The sequence below is a fragment of the Silene latifolia genome, chromosome 2, assembly GCF_048544455.1.
Source record: "Silene latifolia isolate original U9 population chromosome 2, ASM4854445v1, whole genome shotgun sequence".
Lineage (NCBI taxonomy): Eukaryota > Viridiplantae > Streptophyta > Magnoliopsida > Caryophyllales > Caryophyllaceae > Silene > Silene latifolia.
The window spans coordinates 180,847,268-180,866,598 of record NC_133527.1 but is presented as its reverse complement, the minus strand read 5'-3'; the positions used below and the strand labels follow the sequence as shown (position 1 = coordinate 180,866,598).

Sequence of the window (19,331 nt, the reverse complement as noted above, 5' to 3'; positions counted from 1 at the left end):
GAGGCTTGTGCTGTGCTGGATGGGATGGAGGAGGCCGTGCGGCGGGGGATCCAAAACGTTGAAGTAGAGAGTGATTGCTTGCAAGTCATTGAAGCTCTTAATGAAAGGCGGACGGGACGGAGTGGATTCGCTTTGATTATCGAAGACATCCTCGAGTGTAGTTCCAAGTTTCAGTCGGTCATTTGGCTACATGTATCTCGTACTAGTAATTGTGTAGCTCATGCTTTAGCTCATTGTTTCCCTCGTGTTATGGGTAAAGTTGTATGGGATGATGGTTTACCATCGTCTGCAAACTCTGCTGTTCGTTTTGATAAGTTATTAATTGAGTAAGGCCTTCGGGCTGTTGATTTCAAAAAAAAAAAAACATGACCCTATCATGCTCTGTAGAACAGTAAAATCTACTGACAGCAGTGAATATATCAGCATTTTCATTTACAAGAAACGATGTTCATCAGTGTCATCGATTTTACAGTACACAGTTCAATGTTCTAACCTACTACTTATCAATCAACGCCTCTGGTTTCACGCAAATACAACCAGACAGGCTCTAGCAATGCTTTGACGCTAACAAGTTCTTCCAAGCCTTCACCGTTATCTACTTCCTCAATTCGACTTTCAACTTGAGGGTACAACTCCTGTATAAACTCCATCATCATATTGAGCTTCCCTAACTGTACAACATCTGGACCCACCAATTTCGCAAACACAAAACGCACTAGTCCAAGAACTAGACCAAATTCCTTTCTTTGCAACCCTGTTGCACAGCCAAGGAGAACGACTAGTCCAACCCCGTCTAATACCTCATAATTCATTCGTAAAAGTTGAACCATCATTCCTACTAACTTCTCAAATGCCGGGAATTTTCCCTTTTCCTCGGGTTCCTCATCTTCCTCTTGACCAGACTCAAGTCGTCTCATTTCATGAAGCTCGAGATTACCCAGGATTGTTAGCCATGGATGAAGGAGCATTTCACCATCACTAGATAAATGAAAAGATATATTTTCTTCCAATGATTGGTTTAGAATGCACCGTGATCCTAACCCTAGAATTATATCAGGCAGCCACTGCTTAGCTAAAGTCACTAAACGTGCTGCATAATTTGACCCACAATGTAATTCTACCGAAGCTATCAGATCAAGAAGACTGTTGGAAACTTCATAAATTTCCGGGGGAGCTGGCGAGTCTTCACTGATACATGACAGAAAGACATTGACCAACTTGACTGCGTAAGTGAAGGAACTCTTCAAGCAGACATGGATTTCTCGGAGTTGTGCGTCCTCAAACTTCAGTTCGTCGCTACAACATCTCTTGAACATAGAGATCATGTTCTGTATAAATGCAGATGTGAATTTCAAACACCTGTCTTGGTTGTCAGAAAGGAGATCCAATGTTGCAGCATCGACAATGGACTTTAGAATAGTGGTGCAGATCTTCACAAAATTCACCATCCTTCTTCGGTATGCAAATGGGATTCCTAAAAAAAACAAGCCCTTCTGAGATTATGGACTGATAGACAACTACAAGAATGGAGCCAAGTTTAATACACAGATACATGCTTGTGTCATATTGTAAATTTGTAATCCAGTGAATCTTACGAGATAATTGTAAGCATAGAACTAAACCATTAACAATACGACATAGAATGGCTTGATTGTAATGCATACAATTGTCTCATACTAGTGTAAGTTTTTGTATGCCTGAAAAGAAAAACAATGTTTAACTCAAAATTAAGTGCTTAAAGCCTTAAACCCGAGCAATAAATGTAGGAAAGAGGTCACCTCAAGTCGACAACCCTATTATGTCAGTAAAATACTACGCAAACAACCATACTACATTTTTCTTACCGTCATCATCTGATCCCGAGCCATCTCCATTGGAGTCTGGTTGCTTTTGTCTTTGAATTTGGATAGCATTGTTGCTGCATAACTTACATTCTGATGACAGTGACCCAAATTTTGCCAGGCCCCCATCATTAAGCATTTTTTCCGTGCAGCTAAGCAGATGACTTAATGTTCCGTCCACTTTTGTTCCCTGAAATAGATTAAGTAATCAATGACAACAACTTCAAGCAGCAGTCATGCATGAGACTTGATGAAACACAAAATTACCCAAATAAAAGAAGAGTACAGAGAACTGAGTTTCCAGTACCACCTGAACCAACAATAAAGTGACACTCTATTTCCTTACTACTTTCTGTTTTTATTGGGGAAAACAAATATTAAGAACTCGGAGACTCAGATTTAGAAAGCATTGAGGAACATACTGACATCAAACACATACAGGTGAACATAACTTAAGATTGCATATCATCATAAACAGACATGAAGATTATGGTAACTTACCTTCACCGATAACCCAGGATTTGTGTCAGTATCATCATTGCTGTGGTCATCAGCATCGTCAACATTGATATTTTGAAGGGTCATACACATAGAAAGAGCCATATATGAATCAATCAGTGATGCATCCATAAAATCGCAACAGAAACTATGTGCAATGCTTGCTTCTGAAATCACTTTCAAGGCTAGAACGACAGCTTCTAAAGCCTTGGATTTGAACATGGCTTTTCTGCTGATTTTAGACGCTAACAAATCTTTAACTTGCCATGCTAGTCCAACAGCAATTTCGTAACTATCTTTCCCATCAACAGACTTAACTTTCCTTGGCGTTTTAGGCATCTTGCCTTTCTTCCGCTTAGAAGACAGAGCTATATTCCTAGGTATTTCAATCCCGAACAAACTGTTGCACCCAATGGCAGTATCTTGCAAAAGCCTCGATACAGCCTCAAACATACTGTCAAACCAGTTGCAAGTCAAAGCTAGTTTATGGGCAGAACGAACTTCAGCTTGCCTTTCACAATTCATAGACAAACCTTTACAATTTGTGACTACATCTATGCATTCTTCAAGCAGCCCGCTTACACCAGTTGGAGAAACAAGAGAAACAATATCAAATAGTCTCGATTGACAATCCCCAAGCAAGGCAGCTGACAAGAGACCCTTCAGTTTTTCACCAGAAAACATGTCTTTTAGCGCTTCTCGATTAGATGGCTCATTAACCAAGTTTCTACAAAGGTGGCCTAAAGCAACAAAGATTCCCTTGGTGTAGTTCACATCAAGTTCATTAGAGGACAGGATTACACGAATAAGAACCTTGACAAGTTCCATGACAGACTTTGAAGATGCTCCTTCTGATGGAGCAAACTCACAGAACCTTGCACCAGCCATAGGAGACCTTTTTATTAATGTCAGAACGCGAGAGCATGCTTCTGAGACGTTGACTTTTGATGGGAAGTATGAAGGTAGAAGAAGTTGTGTGATCTTTTGAGCAACAGCTGGTTGATCATCTGCAAGGGTACTCAAGAGAACGTCCAAATTGACCACCTATCCATAGAAACAGAACAACATTTATCAACTCGAAATAAGAAGTAAAGAAGGCCTAAACTGCATACCCTCGCCATCTTACATTAAAAATCTCATTTGACATTACGCAATGTCCAAGATGTTGTATTAATATAATAACTAATTAGTTACAGTTGTAATTTGTGAATTCTTTTTTGACAATAATCAATAAAGGTAAACATTTTAGTATCATATTATTAAAATTCATATTTTTATGACATTTACAAACAAAATTTTGAAGCTTTGACCCCAAAAAGTAAAATGGAAAGCTCTTTCTACCTTAATGAATTGAAATCCGCGGATATCCATAACAAGCAGCAGAAGATCAGCAATAGCAATTCGAATAGGCAGAGCAGGATCCAATATCATTTTTCCCATCCTTGGCAGAAGAACTTTCAGGATTTCATGTGCTTGAGGATTGCCCATCAAATATATTACACCATTCAAAGTCGAAAGTCTAACCTCATTGCTTATATCATGACACATATCGTCAAAAATGATGGTTAGTATTTTCGTAATTGTAGAAGATGGAATGATCTCCCAAAACAAACGAAGGATGCGACAACATCCTTCCACTGCCACTACCCTCACTTCAGGGCAATCATCTTTAAGAAGTTTCTCGAGCAAGAAGAATTCTTTATCAAGTAATGTGTCCTTAGCCTCCTTTGAAGCATCAGGATCTTCAAGAGGAAACAAGTCTAGAAGTAAGTGAAGTGCATTTTGACGAACATTTGAATTTGCAACCTGCATTTGCCAACAGGATTCCAAGTTATTGTCAAAACTTAACACAAAACCCGATTCTTGATATGTTAACAAACAGTGCATATCCCTAATCAACTTTCCAATTGACTGGTGCATCTAAAGGCACTTTAAGCGCAGAACCCCTCCTATTCCACACTTTCACTCAAGGCGCTCTCATATATGTTCTGAATGAGCAGTTACAAACATATGCACCCAAATAACTCGATTAAAGATAACATAATCGCCCTTGTTAATATATACTGCTAGGATAGAATGAAAATCCTTTTCAAACACGGCCCTGCACGGTCTGCACCCCTGAACAACCAATATAAGCTAAATCATACACAAATTTGACCAATGTGATCAGCATTCTAGTCACACCCCCGCGCCAAGTTCCAAGATTTGCTTTCGCTCCTTGTATCAAGCATTATTGATTACCAATGTGACCAATAAGCTACGTTATTAACAAATCTAATAGTCTACTATCCTTTTAAGCTGAAATATTTTAAATTTCAAACAAAATATGAGAATAATCTACTTACAACCTTGCACCAAGTGCAAAAGTTCATTTCTTTGTTAATAATTCACGCAAAGCACGTAAACAACACAAAAAATACACAGTTCTGAAGAGATATATCAATATACAGTCCATTATGTACAAGCTTATCATGAAGAGTCCAAATTGAGTGTGGAGGATCAAATTGCTCATCAAAGGCATTCCTAAAATAGAAAGGTAAACAATTGACTAACACACCCTAAAATGGAATAGGTAAACAAATGACCGGGACAGAGGGAGTATCTAAATATACAGTCCATTATGTAGAAGCGAATTAAGCAAGCTTATCAAGAAGTGTCCAAATTACCTGCAAAGACCGAAAAACCAAAGGCTCAGCAAGGCGAAAAAGGAGCTTCTCAACACCATCAGTAGTCCTTTGATTGATAAACCCTCCTAAAACCCGGCGAATAGAAGCAGCAAAAGAAGCAGAAGAAGCCAATGTAGCACCCTCAATCAAACCCTGCAAGAACCCGTCTTCAATCTCAGCCCGAAAATCAGCATTTACACTCTTCCAACCTTGAAACAAAATGTCACCATAAGCTTCCAACATTGACTTCCTTCCAAAAGGGATTTGAGACTTGATCATTGCCAACACTTCCTTCAATAGTTGAGGGCTTAACCTGAACAAAAACGCGATAAACCGCCTCCCATCGTCTGTATTCAAGTACAATGGAGCAATCACACATCTAATTAGTAAGAATTTCAAGTCCTCTATGCTGTCATCCTCGAAATCGAATAACACAAATGCTTCTCTTAGTACACAAACCCTATGCACATCCACCTTTTTTGTCAATGTTAACGACCTCGAAACGAGAAAGGGAAGGAATTGAGATATCAACAATTCCCTCCCAACAAGCTCCTCCTTCCACCATTCCTCACACAAATTAGAGATCTCGGTTAATAAACCCGTATCCGACTCGAAAAGGATCAAATTATCATGTAATTCCCTCACAGCAGGGAACAAATCCTCGGGTAAAAACGCTTTCTTGGGATGTTTAGCACAAATTAAAGCAATGTAAGCATAAATTTGAAGATTGTGAAGAAGGGTTTTTTGGTGGGCTTGTTGGGTTTTTTCGGCATCGTTGAAAGTCGGGTTTCGAGACGATTTACGGGGTTTTTTGGAAGGGGGAGTAGGTGGGGTTTTAGGGTTAGAAGGGGTTTTGAAGGAATTAATTGAGGAAGAAATGGCGGAATGAAGAGAAAGAGGAAGTGAAGTGGAAAGATCAGATGAAGAAGAAGAGGAAATGCTGTGAATTAGGGTTTTTAAAGAAGGTTTAGCAGATTTAAGAGAGAGTTTAATGGCGGATGCAAGAAATGATTCTGCAGAATTTTGGAGAGATGAACGCAATCTTTTCTCCATTGTTGAGAGATAGAGAGAGAAGAGTAGAGAGGGAAAATGAGGAAATGGGGAAATTTGAATGAGATGCCAATGCGCTCAACTTGCAACTTTACTCTTTGAGAGTTGAGTCTTGCCACTATGTTCCCTAGTCCCTACTTCCATCCAATAATAAGGGCATTAGCAATAGATGAACCTTCAATAGGTTTGTTCTCATGTCACATAAGATAATATACAAACTCATTTATTTACAAACCTCGTAGCAACAATAGATAAACCTCTTCAAGGTTCATAACATGGCCCACTATACTATTTCTTCTCTCACATTCTCTCTCCACAAACCTGTATACTATATTGTAACCCCTCTCATCCATGAACCTCAACACTCATGCCCAACAATAGAGGGGTTTGTAGAAAAACCTCTAAAATAATTGACACATCATCCTACAAACCTTTTGACAAACCTCTATTGTTAATGCCCTAAGGGGTCGTTTGGTTTGAAGTATTGAAATGGTATAAAATGGATTGTGATACCATAGTGGTATGTAGTTAGAACCTCATACTTGCTCATGGATGTTTGGTTCGACCCTGGAATGGATATAGAGGTAGTAATAATATGGAATAGAGTTAGAAACTTGAGTGGAAACATGGGTATGAGATTCCAAGGGGTTGGAATGGAGTTAGAATTCATTGGGTATCTAACTCCATTCCAAAAACCTCCAACCAAACACTAAAATGGATTAAATCCATTCCAAAAGTTCCAACCAAACACCTCCTAAGTTCGTCCTAGGTAGAGCTGGACAGGAGTGCGGGCTGGTCTGGCCCACATTAACCCGGCCCGCTCAACCGGGCCAACAATTCATAGGCTTGCTGGCCTGCTTATATTGCCCGCCCTATACCCGGGCAAGTCCCTGGCTCCCTCTACCCCTGCCAACACTACCCAAACCCGCCCAGCCTGCCTGACCCGTTCTTTTTTCTACCTATTTTTCCCAACTGCATCGGTTTAGGGCCACCACCTTTCAGCCCGGCCCGCTCATAGTGTGGGCTCGGGCTCCGGGGCTCTCCAATCCAGCCCGGCCCGGCCTGTGCTGAATCGGCCCACAGTCCAGGTCTAGTCCTAGGATGCAAATGAGTCGAGCCTTGATAAGTTTTTTAAATCGGTTCAGTTTGAGTTTGGATTGATTAGCTCGAGTGAGCATGACCAAATATGAGTCTCAAATTTAGCGAGACTAGTATCGAAAACTCGTGTGGATAAACTTTACTTGTTGATGTCATTTATTTTAAATATGATCAATTTCGAGACACTACCTTTTAAAATGGGGGAAAAGTAGCAAATAACCCCAAAACATTTGGGACTATGTACAAATTCGCCCCAAATGTTTCTATATGTACAATTTACCCTAAACGTTTGAGATTTTGCGAAAATTCGCCCTATTTTAATATTCCAACAATTTCATTTTAATCTTTATAAAACTCTCTCATCTCTCTAATTTTTTCTCTCCAAAAAAACCCCCAAATTTACGTCTTGCTCCATCACTAGCCACCCACCCCTCTACACCCCCCTATATTTATACCGCCTCTCCGGAGATGTGGCCACGCTTTAGCCCGTCTCCGGAGGTCGGTCATTCACTCCTTACTTAAACTGATTACAGTTTGATTTTCGATTATTTTTCTTCGGATGGGTGTTTTCCTCGGTCATCGTCACCAATCAGTGTATAATTTCGTCTTCCCTTGTCCGATCAGTTGAAGTTTGGTTTTTTTGTTGTTCTTTGGTCTACTCCATTGCCGGTGTCGTCACTTTTCTCGTTCACAGTGGTCTTGCTGGTCTTGGTGGTCTTGCATGTCCCCTCCCCTGACTCCTTGTCCTGTCTCCGTCCTTTTGGTTTCATCCCAGAGGTGATCCCCCCATTTCTCCCACCTCTGGGCTGATTTTCTTGCTATGTCGATGAGTATAGCTCATCCGTGGGCTGCTTTGTTGTCCTTTGTGATTTTGGGACTGATATGGTGATCCCCCCATTTCCCCCACCTATCGGTCCTTTTTCGTTTACAAATAGTGTCTGTCGGTGTCGTCTTTTTTTGTGTTCTGTTTGCATGTTTAACGGTGGTCCTGGGAGGAGTCGGTTGGTGTTATGAGTGGCTTTGTAGCGTGTTTCCCACCTTTTGAGTTTTGCATGTCCCTGTGTCGGGTTCTGTTGTTTCGTTTGGGGCTTTGGGGTGTTCCGGGTGTTTTGTTGTCTTGTGCTTCGTGTTTCGGCCTGGGACTGTTGTGGAGATTATGGTCTGATCTTGTTGATTTGAGGGAGTCTCTTTCATCTTTGTTTGACTCGGGTTCATCCTGTTTTGTTCCTTTTCAGTTTTATGTTTGGAGTGTTTGTCTATCTTGGTGGTTATAATATGGGACGGGTTGTAGTGTCGGGTTGGTTGGTTGTGGTGGTTTCTTTTCTTTTATTTCATGACTTTTGTTATAAGTGTCCTATTTATTTTTGTCTTTTTAATTTGCTTTTCTTTAATAAGGATTTCCTTGAGTAAGCGTCTCCTTCATGATTTTAGGGTGTCCTGTCCCTCTATCATTTGGAGTTTGCTTCCGTCTTGGAATCATGTTATCGATCCTCTCAGTCAAGTTTGGGTTGGTCTCATCAGAGGCTGGTGCCTTTTCGAGTCCTTGGAGGGGAGTTTGGCTGTGGGGTTGTTCTTGTTTTCATCTACCTACATTCTGATTTTCGTGGTTTGCCGGTCTTACGATCCAAGGGTTCGATCTCTAAGGTGTAGGAGAGTTATCTCCACCGATGGCAGACTTCATCGTCTTGCTTGTCACCCTTTATTTCTACGTTCTTTTCACAAAAGCGTAAGCATACCTTGTTATTGTCAACCGACGGATTTTATGTATCAGCGGATTATGGAAGTCAAGTGTGATGATGAAGCTGGTTCAAACGCTCGCTATCAATATTCTGTTGTACTCCATGCTATCATAGTTTTATTAGTTTGTATTAATAATGTTGTTTTAGTTTTACACAATGGATGTATTATGGGCTCCGAAAGCCGGAACATCATGTAATACATCTTTTCCTCTCTGACAAAAAAAAAAAAAAAAAAAAAAAAAAAAAAAAAAAACCAATTTTAGAGACAATCCTCCACCCCAAGTCCACCCTAGCCGTCCTCTCCCATTCAAACCGAAACTGTAATGTTAAGTGGCAAAATATTGTATGTGATAAGTAATTAAGTGGTAAAGAAGGCGTTTGATAAAAAAAACCTCCAAGCAAAGCCAGTATGAAAGCAATGCATATGACATCAGCGACGGTAGCTCTTAAATTGCCGAAATATTAAAATAGGGTGAATTTGCACATAATCTCAAACATTTGGGGTTAGATTGCACATATAAAAACATTTAGGAGCAATTTGCACATAGCCCCGAACATTTAAGGGCAATTTGATACTTTTTCGAAATGGTTAACTTGAGAAACACTTACTTTTTATTTCTTACAAACTCACCCCTAAAATGGATTTTTGGATCAATATATTCAATTTTTCGATAGTTGACCGTTATTGGCACGTGAGAATCTGTTAGTTCACCATGAAATCCGTGTTTAGTAGGTTAATTGTTGTATGTGCGCGCATATTGTTTTGTTATACCCTAGTTTTGTCTTTTAGAGCAACTCCAATGGATAGCTACAACCCCTTGTAGCTTAGATTTCCACCTCATCATTTTCCGGCTACAAAGCCATAAACTATAATACCTTATAGATTGTATGGATCCCACAAGTTTGTATGGATCCCACAAGTTAAATTACTATTTTAACTTTAATTTTATTCAATTTTTACACTATACTCCATCATTCAAAGTATTCAATTTCAAGCATACAGCTTAAACAAGCTACATAAACTTTTAAGCATATCATACTTTTTCTTCCCAAATGGTTATGTTATAGCTAGATAATTTATGTAAATTGCAAGCAGGTGTACCATTGGAGTTGCTCTCCCTCCCTTTCCCCCTACAATGACACCGACCCAAAATCCCTCAAAACACACACAGGCACACAGCCTCCACCCTCACAACTGTGCTTGCACCACCAGCCACCAATCCACAAGTCCACAACCATCCTAAGAAGGCTTGGTGAATGGGCAAATAGATTAGACAAGGCAGTTATGGTGGCTTTAGTTGGGGCTACCGTAAAACACTATTCCGACTTCATAGTCTTACATGAAACTTGAAATGAAGTCCACAAAAATATACAACCAGTTAAGAGAAGGGTATCCCGTATCCACGAGGTATCCGAGTTGAACCTCCTCATTATGTCATTATTCAAGTGTCTTTGGAAAATAAGGCATGCTAAATAAAAAAGCACGCCTACTCTCTAGTTTACAACAACTGTTACTAGTTTACTACTATGGAGTACATCATACAAGTAAGCATTATGTCAAGTATAATTCTGATCACCTAAACAATTATCTCCGTTCAAGTAAAGGGGGCATATAATCAAAGAATAATATTGGATGTGAAGCAAATGTTTCCATCCAAAGCTATATATATACGTCGTGAGTTAGATCAACTATTTCCAAACGGCCACCAGCTCTTCTTGCGTTCTGTTTCACAGGGAGGCAAATCTGCATCTCAAAACCACGATCTGGTCATCACACTTTTTATGTGAAGCAGCTCAACTTTCTACAGAAATGAGAAAATCATTAAATATAAGCATTTCAGTGGCCTTGAGAGAAATCTCGCCTTTTCTTCGTACTAATAATGCAACATTTACTCATTGTTCACAAAATGCAGCGAAGTTTCTGAGCAATGTATTTTCAACAAAATGTTACCCCCGTTTTGAGTTTGACACACAAGTGCACACATTTTCTTTATATTTGGACTTTGGTGTTCAAATGTTTCATAGCATATAGATCATTTTATACAGTCAAAAGACTTGTACAAAAATTATTACCTAATTGCACACAAATTTAAATGGGTACTCCTATTTGTTTCTTCATAGCAGCAGCAAGCCAACACAGCTAAAATTATAATATTGGCAAGTTGAACCATTAACGAGATGATATGAAAGTTACCTCCTTGTGGATAGATCGAGTTGTAGTGCACTTCTGCCCAAAAGCTTAGTAAGATGACTGCATAAAAAAAAAAGGTTGACAAAAAAAATGAGGACTCTTCCTGTCCAGAAACTAATACCCAGTATCATCTAAGTATATGCTCCCTTCTTTCCAAAATTACTAGGATATTACACCTTTTTTTTGCAGGAAAAAAAATAGGTTTTCGTATAAGTTGCAAACAATTAGTCATTTGTCGTTACCTCAGACATGTATTGACCTACTACTCTTTTAAGTAAAATTCTCTGCAAGTTACTGTATTTAATTACCAAATTCTCTCAAAGTAACTGATGAGTATCCACAGTGGTACCAGCGGCACAAACAAATCAATAACAAACAACGCAGGAACTGACTTAAAGGAGATGAACAATAAGATGTGTAAGAAGGAACCCTAAGGAGAAAGTTGACAACCTTTCAAATGACTTGCAGTAAATGTGCAAAATTTGCAAGTATCAATCAACAACAGTCAAAGGACAATGAACTCAACTACTGTAATCTAACTTTCATCCCTCAGCAGTAGCAACAGTCTTTGTCAAAAATAATTTGGTGTCATCTGACATAATTTGAGGTCAGCACTACCAAAAAAGAAGGGAACGGCAAGCACAAGATCAATATTAAGATGATGAAAAGATGATTGGCCTCAAAATGAAGACCCAAAGGTTACATTACTCACTTCGTTTTGACATTTGAACCTTAGGAATTATCTCCATGTAGCAGGTCTCCTTGAATGAAGTCATCAGAAATATCTTCACACCATACTGCAGAAATGAGCATTGTATGTCAACAACAATATTACCGTGCTGCCTCAAAGGCTCCTGGCCTCCCACAACTGACAAGGTAAGGAAGGGTCAGATGTACATAGCCCCCCTTATCCCGCCATTTGTAAGAGCATTGTATTTCACTCAAGTAAATCATCAATCATTCGTTAAACATATGCCACCCCCACCACAAGGGACAAATTATATCATACTTTAAAAAATGGGAACTTGACTCCTTTATTACTAAATAATGAATTCCCAAAACCGACAAGGTTAAGGAAAGCAAGTAAAGAGTTGGAAGATATAGTACATATGAACTCTGCACCTAAAGGTGGCAGCATAAGAGATTAAGATAATCTACAGCTCTCTCTATGTTCATGTCGATTCAGGAGTGCACATGGCGACAGCTAGATCATGCATAATTGTTGCGGCAATTGGTCTAACCCGCAGTCCCGCACCATTTGGCCCAAAACCCGACTCAAGATTACTCGAAATATGGATTGACCCAATCCAACCCGTAGCTGACCTGAACTTTGCTAATCCAAATCCAGGCAGAAGAAATAAGATACAAATTGCACTATCGAAACACCATCGTTTAGCTTGTATAAACTATAAAGCAGTAAAACAAGCATAACTATGTTTATTCGTTGTTCCTGCAGTCCTACTTAGCTTCTTTCTCTTAACCTACTTACAAACCACACTTCTCATTTTTTTATGTTTTATTTATCAAGACCTAGCTTAATCTACTTACAAACTCTATCCACAAAAAAGTGGAGAATTCAATATAAATTAATTTTTTATCCAAAATTTTAAAATAGGTTGAGATTAACATCTAATTGTAATTCGGAATTTTTTAAAGTTTGTAGTTTTTATGATTTTCTATTTAGATATTAATGAGTGGAGAAAATAAATATAATCAAAATGTATCAAATGTGGTTTCTATTTATAGATTATGAAAAACTAAAAATATTAGTACAATTTTTTAAAATACACATCCTCTTGCCCTCTTTCCAGACGTACTTTTCTGTATTCTGATTTACTATGGAATTGATTTTGCTATACTACCTGTGTGAATGGTGCTGTAGACAGTTCCCACATTTGGCCGAGGAACTCTTCGAACGCAAATTAGAAGAACTGGTCTATATTTTAAGTTTTGCTTCCTTTTATTTTTATTTGTTATTTTGTCATTATTCAAGCCCTAGAACTAGTTAGACACGTAGACCTACCAATAAACTACCAAAAGTTTCAATATTCGACTGACGCAATATCAGTTATAAGCGGCTAAGCGCCACAACAAGAATTCAGCAGCTTTAACTCAAGAAGCCCAATATTCGCGACAACTGTCCTAAATCTAAAGGCATAACCACCTTTGCTAGAATCATTATGAAAAATAACGCTTGATATAGAAATTAAATTTGCTCACCGAGTCAGCAGCAGCCTGCAATGTTACATGATCTCCCCATTCAGTGCTCCTGTTTCCGTTCACATAAAACGTAAATACAGACGTTTGACATAGACTAATATCCATGCATCCTAAATTCCTAATGCAAGTATTTAAAGTTTCCACATAAAAATAGGGTTATTTAATGACAATAATCCAACCTAAGCCTCCCCTTCCCCATTTAATCCATCCTATTGATTATCCCATATTAATCTGTTCTTTTTCATCATTTATCTTATTTTGATCTTTCAGAAGGGCAACCTGTAACAGGTCACCCTTTTATTTTAAAGGTCCTGTTTCATCTTTCTTCACCTAATTCATTTTCCTTCTTCTACATCCTCCATGATTTTTTGTTTTTCTAATTCTCATAATCAATTATGTTCAATTAAACCTCTCGTTACATTAATTTCCCATAAACACTCATTTTAATTCACCAACATCAAATCCAACTCACCTCATGCTTCAATCCCACATCTGGCCATACACTCCCAATCCCAGATCCTCATGCGATTGATAATTTTGAGAATTTGTGGGGTTTTTTAGTGTGAAAGTTTGGTACTTTTTTGCTAAAAATGTGATTGATAATTGCGCTTTAAGCTTGTAATTGTATGTGGCTTTTCTAATTTCAAGAATTTGTGGTGTTGGTTTATTGTAGTCTACCGTCTAGCTCCTTTCTCTCTCTCATTCTATTAATTTATTGTAGTCCTAATTGGCTAATTCTTAATTCTTCTCTTTTTTTTCTTCATTGTGAGGGAAAATCTGGTAAATAAAATGGAGAAGGAAAAAGAAAGGGGAAAAAAATTGAAGATGAAGGAAGAACCCAGAAAGATGAAGGTAAGAGATTGATGAAGTAAGATTGACGGGTTACAACCAGTAAACATAAAAAGTAAACATAAAAACTGGTGTAAAATAAGATAAATGATAGCAAAGAACAGATTAATATGGGATAATCAATAGGATGGATTAAATGGGGAAGAGAAGGCTTAGGTTGGATTATGGTAATTAAATAACATAAAAATGTGTGTATTTTTCAATTAATTTTTTGACATAAAGCTGAAATATAAAAATAAAAATGAGCAAAATGGCTGGTTACAAAGTACTCAGTGAACTAGAGTCTACGTAGGATTGGATTTTCGGAAGCTAGCTAAGGGAAATAACCACCACTTCATGTGGCGTCTTTAATTTAGAGTCACCACCCCAATATGCGTATTTTATGCTGCGTAGTCCAAAATATATAGAATTAACGGATATTGAACTCATGAGCTCACAGCAACTTCAGAAGTTCAAGCTACAGACAACTTAACCACCATGTACTCCATGTGTTACTGCTCTTCTTTCAACATCAGTCTTGCATATATCAGGTATTCAGATGTGTTGTCTTTTTTAGCACAAAACTGGGTCACATCAAGTAGCAGTTCGTACCGTATACAACAACTATACAAATTTGATTCTGCATAGAACGAACCTATTTTGCCAAAAATTTCGAAACCAACAAATTTTACGATTTTTATGCGACATTTATAAAAAGAAAATTCTACTTTTTTTAGGATTCAAATAGATTAAACATATGAGCAACTACAGGGAGTTTGTAAAGAATATTAACCACACAATGATGGAACGAGGTAAGCATTTCCAATCACAATATAAATAGAGCACAAAATTGAAGTAATACCTGGACATCTTCTCCAGATATTCACCATACTCCATGGGTACGTATCCCTCATAGAACTCTGGTTGGGCTTTAAGCTGATAGCAGAAACAGTAAATAAAACATATCAAAAGTAGCTCGCTTCAAATACTTTGTTAGGAAGACTCTGTGACTAATGATAAAATATATTTACTTATTTATCTCAGAAAAGAAAAGCGAATGACTACTGAGGAAATATATTTATTTTATTTTTGTCAGAAAACCAACCTGACTGACAACCTGTTGTCTCACAAACTTGTGGTGCTCCGGAGTACGATAGAATTGATCTGACAAAGCACGGAACTGAGGAAATACACTATGAGCAGAAAATAATGAGCAGTTGCACAAAATGAGTTTTTAATCAAATGACAATTTAATTGGAAGGTACGCATGGTAGATTGATACCACATTGCCACATGCACACTGTAATAAAGCCACGTCTGGTAACAATAACGAGGAAAAGAGTTGAAAACAACTGCATTATCCCCCAGTGCCTAAAGGGTTTCCCGTAAATGGTAGAATAAGAGGAGGTTGGATGTACTGATATACATGACCTTACTCGTGTACAGAGAGAATGTTTACCAACGGCCCAAAATAAAAATTGCATTGACGGTTGTATTGAATAACTGCTACTTCATAGTCAAAAGAAACACACACGGTTTAGTTAATCAGTTTACTTTATTCAATCATAACTAAGACCCAAAGAATGACGACTTTAACGGATAAGCTATACACAAGAGTAGGATATACCAGCACAATCAAACTATTAAAATCGACTAACAAAAAACCTATTTATGCAAGAGGCAACAAGAATCAGTCTCTGGAACTAACCTGGCAATTGCCATCTCCTTGAACCTTGAGTTCAGTCAAGTCATACAACTGCAATCTGATTTAAAATTGTCTATATCAAAATCATACAAGGCAACTAAAATTAAACATTGACTCACTGAAATTCTAAGCTAGCGCACATGACACAGAATTACATATCAGCATCCTGTTGCTAGAAGAAATGACACAGATATAGATTCTTGACCAAAGGGAATGCTCATATAAGCAGCGCAAATTTAGTCACGACTGATGACACACACGCACGCACATGCCCACGCACACGCAAGTTCCAAGATTAACATATATACCTATCTAGCAGTCTTTGATGATCAGATGTTGCATCGTCCAAAGAAGGAATTTCTCCATTGATACGGGGAACATGCTGCAAAGGCAAAAAAAAACATCCACTTGGATCATTATCTGATAAAAGCTACCCCAGCATGGCCACTATTACCTAGTTTTATATTTAAACAAATGGGATACCCAGGGGCGTATCTACGGGAGATGAAGTGTATAAATTTAATTCTAGTCAATTTTTAATGCGTACACTCTATCTCGTTATCGGAATCTAAAAGCCGCTACTAACACGATGTTTTATGTTTCGTCGAATTTTTGCATCCCCCGTCTACAATTTCTAGATACGCCACTGGGGATACCAAAATAAAAGTTATAGTCCTGGCAAGTGGCAACTCCTAGGGACCCATATAAACACAATTTATGTCTACAAGGATCAGAAATAACATATGACCGCAATAATCTTATCGAGCCCACATAAGATAAGCGACAAAAACAAGTTTGGTAAAAAAACCTTTACCTTGACCTTAATAGCTATGAAGACCATTGAGATAATAAATGCTTACCGGCACAGAGACCATTTGATTTAGTCTTTTGCCCAGCTCTCCATCAACAGAAGACTCGTCCACAAATTCTAGAGAATAGGAATAATCTTCACCACCGTTTGGTCTCTCACCGGGACCAGAACATGAACTTGAATAAACTATATCACCTGTTCCCTGTGCATTCTCTTGAACTGCAGGTAAGGAGTATCCACATCAGTGGTCAAATCGGTGTATTGCAAAAACCATGTCAAGCAGCAGAGATAAGAACAAAGTAGATAAAACATGCAATCAATTCAGTACCAGCACAGTAATTTGTTGAGGATGGTAGAAGCCAATCTGCTGAATCCTGAAATTGATGTGGTTCTGAATGTGCAGATTGAGCTGAATCGTCAACTTGAAACCGTGAGAAGTCTTCTTGCAAAGCATGTGCAATTACAGCATCGTTTTCTAAATAGTTATAACCAGCATTGGAAGCTAAATCGTAATTATAAGATCTCATATATTGGTCATGGTACATGCTTCCATCTTGATTACAATCACAACCGTAACTAGAATTAAGAAAGGGGCCAACATCAAGAAAATTTAAACCCCATCGAATGACATCTTGATCTGGCTCAATCACGGTCATCTTCTAATATTTTTTCGCCCGAGACCTAAACATCAAAGTAAACAAAAGTCATACATCAGCACTTCATTATCTCAAACAAGTGACTAAGCGAAGTACGTGTCCACATTACAAGGAGACAACAAGTTCTTTAAGCTGCATGAAGTTTTATTCAGAAACAAGTGTGCATGCTTCATGCATAAGAGGTGAGGTTGCATGCTTAATCCACCCCAGGAGGTGAAGGTGCATGCTTCATGCACAAGAGGAGCACTGTTTACGAAAACAAAGTTTAGTTTAGAAACAAGTGTGAAACAAGATTCCTTTTTGGATTATACCGAGAGTTAAAACGCGGCAAATAAAAAAACTAGGCATGGTGGGGCAACGGGCAGGGAATAATAAACGAATTAGTAAAAATATGGAATTTGCACAATAGTGCGCTTCAACAGCTACACCTTACGCAAAAGACGTGTCTATGGCTCCTCAAGGCATTCTAACCAGTGCATGCGAGAGTCTCGTGCCTAAACACCCCCAATGCACACTTATATAAACTAACACTGCATTGTAGCTAATTGATGATGGGGGGTATTGCCCTACTGGCAATAATTTCACCTACAACCTCAGAGGTACTCGGTACGAATCCCTATTACCTATTGGAAGGACCCCTTGATATCTAGCTTCCCCTCCGAGAGGTACTTCCCAACAAATAAACCAGATAAACCCACCCTACAATTCTGCTTCCATCAAATAAAACCGAAAACTTAACAGCCTCAGTAAAGAAGGAGGCGGCTCCATTTGACATCACTAACATTATCACCCTTAGGACCTAGCCACTCACACCTACTACCCTAAATCAACCACCACGCTTTCACGGGGTAAAACCGTCTTTAAACACCCTTGAATAAATATTAATATATTCCAATACTTTCATAAACAGGGCTTTTATCTCTTCAAGCAGTCGCGGGGCGAACGGGTAATGGTATAAGGTACACCCAAAAAAATTCAAAAAGTTTTTAACTAAAAATTCAGAAAATCTCATCCGGGGGCGAGCGCCCCTGCTAGCCCCCTAGCTCCACCACTGCTTCAGAGACGGAAACGTATACAATCAAATGAAACCGAGGAAATCATATCACAACCATTACAATTCTCGGATAGTATAGTAACAACCGGGCAAAATCATCACGAATTCAATTAAAATGACGACACAATTATCTTAATCAACAAGTTGCACTTTAATAATTTCTTCGATTAATAAAATTGTAAATTAAATTGAAAAAACAGCAAAAACAAACCTAAACATTCAGAATTTAATCTTTAATTTAATAACACGCTACCAAAAATCAGAAATAATCAAACTAATCATAATTTGGTAAGAGTATAAATATAATAATATAATTAAGATCAATAAACTATGTTATATGTCATGATCAATTAGAAATTAAAAGTATAATTATCTACAACACACTTACGATAGGTGATCGGAGAACGTAATCGGCTAGCTAGATCTATGGAGAAGAGATAAAACAGTTTCTTTCCAATTGGATTTTTGATAAAACTTTATGAGACGCTTTACGATAATCTTATTTCTTAAGAATGTCTTTTTGTTAGTGTGTACACTTTACGGTGTTGTTTCGTATCACGGTAATTAAATATGAGACGGTTTTACGGAAAAGTTGCTTTATTAGATCAGAAATATGGATGGATTGTAAAATTTTACTATAAATTAGTATTGGTGCCCGGCTTCGCCCGGGCTACCTTTACTTACCATTAAATTTTTATTTTTATTAAATAAAATTACTTAAAGTTGCATAACCCATAAATTTATCATTAATATATTTTTCTACGACATATCCTAAAATTACGATTAAATAAATTTTGAGACAAATTCACTACTCCCGCTATTAATATTTTACTCTTATTAATTAAACAATAGTAATAACATTTCATTACTTGCCCGTAATCATTGTTACTTTCACTACTCCCACCGTAGTTATTGTTACTGTAACTACTACCGCGTTAATATTGATAATTTCACTACTTCCACCGTAATTACTG

General features: G+C 38.0%; 2 protein-coding genes across 3 annotated transcripts; both read right to left on the bottom strand.

Moving 5' to 3' along the window:
• Window positions 1–382: 382 nt before the first annotated feature.
• LOC141643552 (uncharacterized) lies at window positions 383–6,172 on the bottom strand. Its single transcript, XM_074452750.1, has 5 exons — window positions 5,006–6,172; window positions 3,681–4,145; window positions 2,343–3,383; window positions 1,845–2,031; window positions 383–1,474 (listed from the first exon to the last, which is right to left on the bottom strand). The coding sequence occupies exons 1-5, from the start codon at window positions 6,056–6,058 to the stop codon at window positions 504–506; spliced, it is 3,717 nt and encodes a 1,238-aa protein (XP_074308851.1). The 5' UTR covers window positions 6,059–6,172; the 3' UTR covers window positions 383–503.
• Window positions 6,173–10,262: 4,090 nt separating this feature from the next.
• LOC141643551 (OVARIAN TUMOR DOMAIN-containing deubiquitinating enzyme 12-like) lies at window positions 10,263–18,911 on the bottom strand. 2 transcript variants are annotated; one of them, XM_074452749.1, is made up of 11 exons: window positions 18,746–18,911; window positions 16,976–17,328; window positions 16,697–16,866; window positions 16,145–16,218; window positions 15,840–15,894; window positions 15,237–15,311; window positions 14,994–15,067; window positions 13,304–13,352; window positions 11,796–11,880; window positions 11,087–11,143; window positions 10,263–10,694 (listed from the first exon to the last, which is right to left on the bottom strand). In XM_074452749.1, exons 2-11 carry the CDS (start codon window positions 17,301–17,303, stop codon window positions 10,687–10,689), a joined length of 975 nt encoding a protein of 324 aa, XP_074308850.1. In that variant the 5' UTR covers window positions 17,304–17,328; window positions 18,746–18,911; the 3' UTR covers window positions 10,263–10,686. The 2 variants fall into 2 exon arrangements, with proteins under 2 accessions (XP_074308850.1, XP_074308849.1); XM_074452748.1 differs by having other exon boundaries at window positions 10,263–10,636.
• Between the last annotated feature and the right edge of the window lie 420 nt (window positions 18,912–19,331).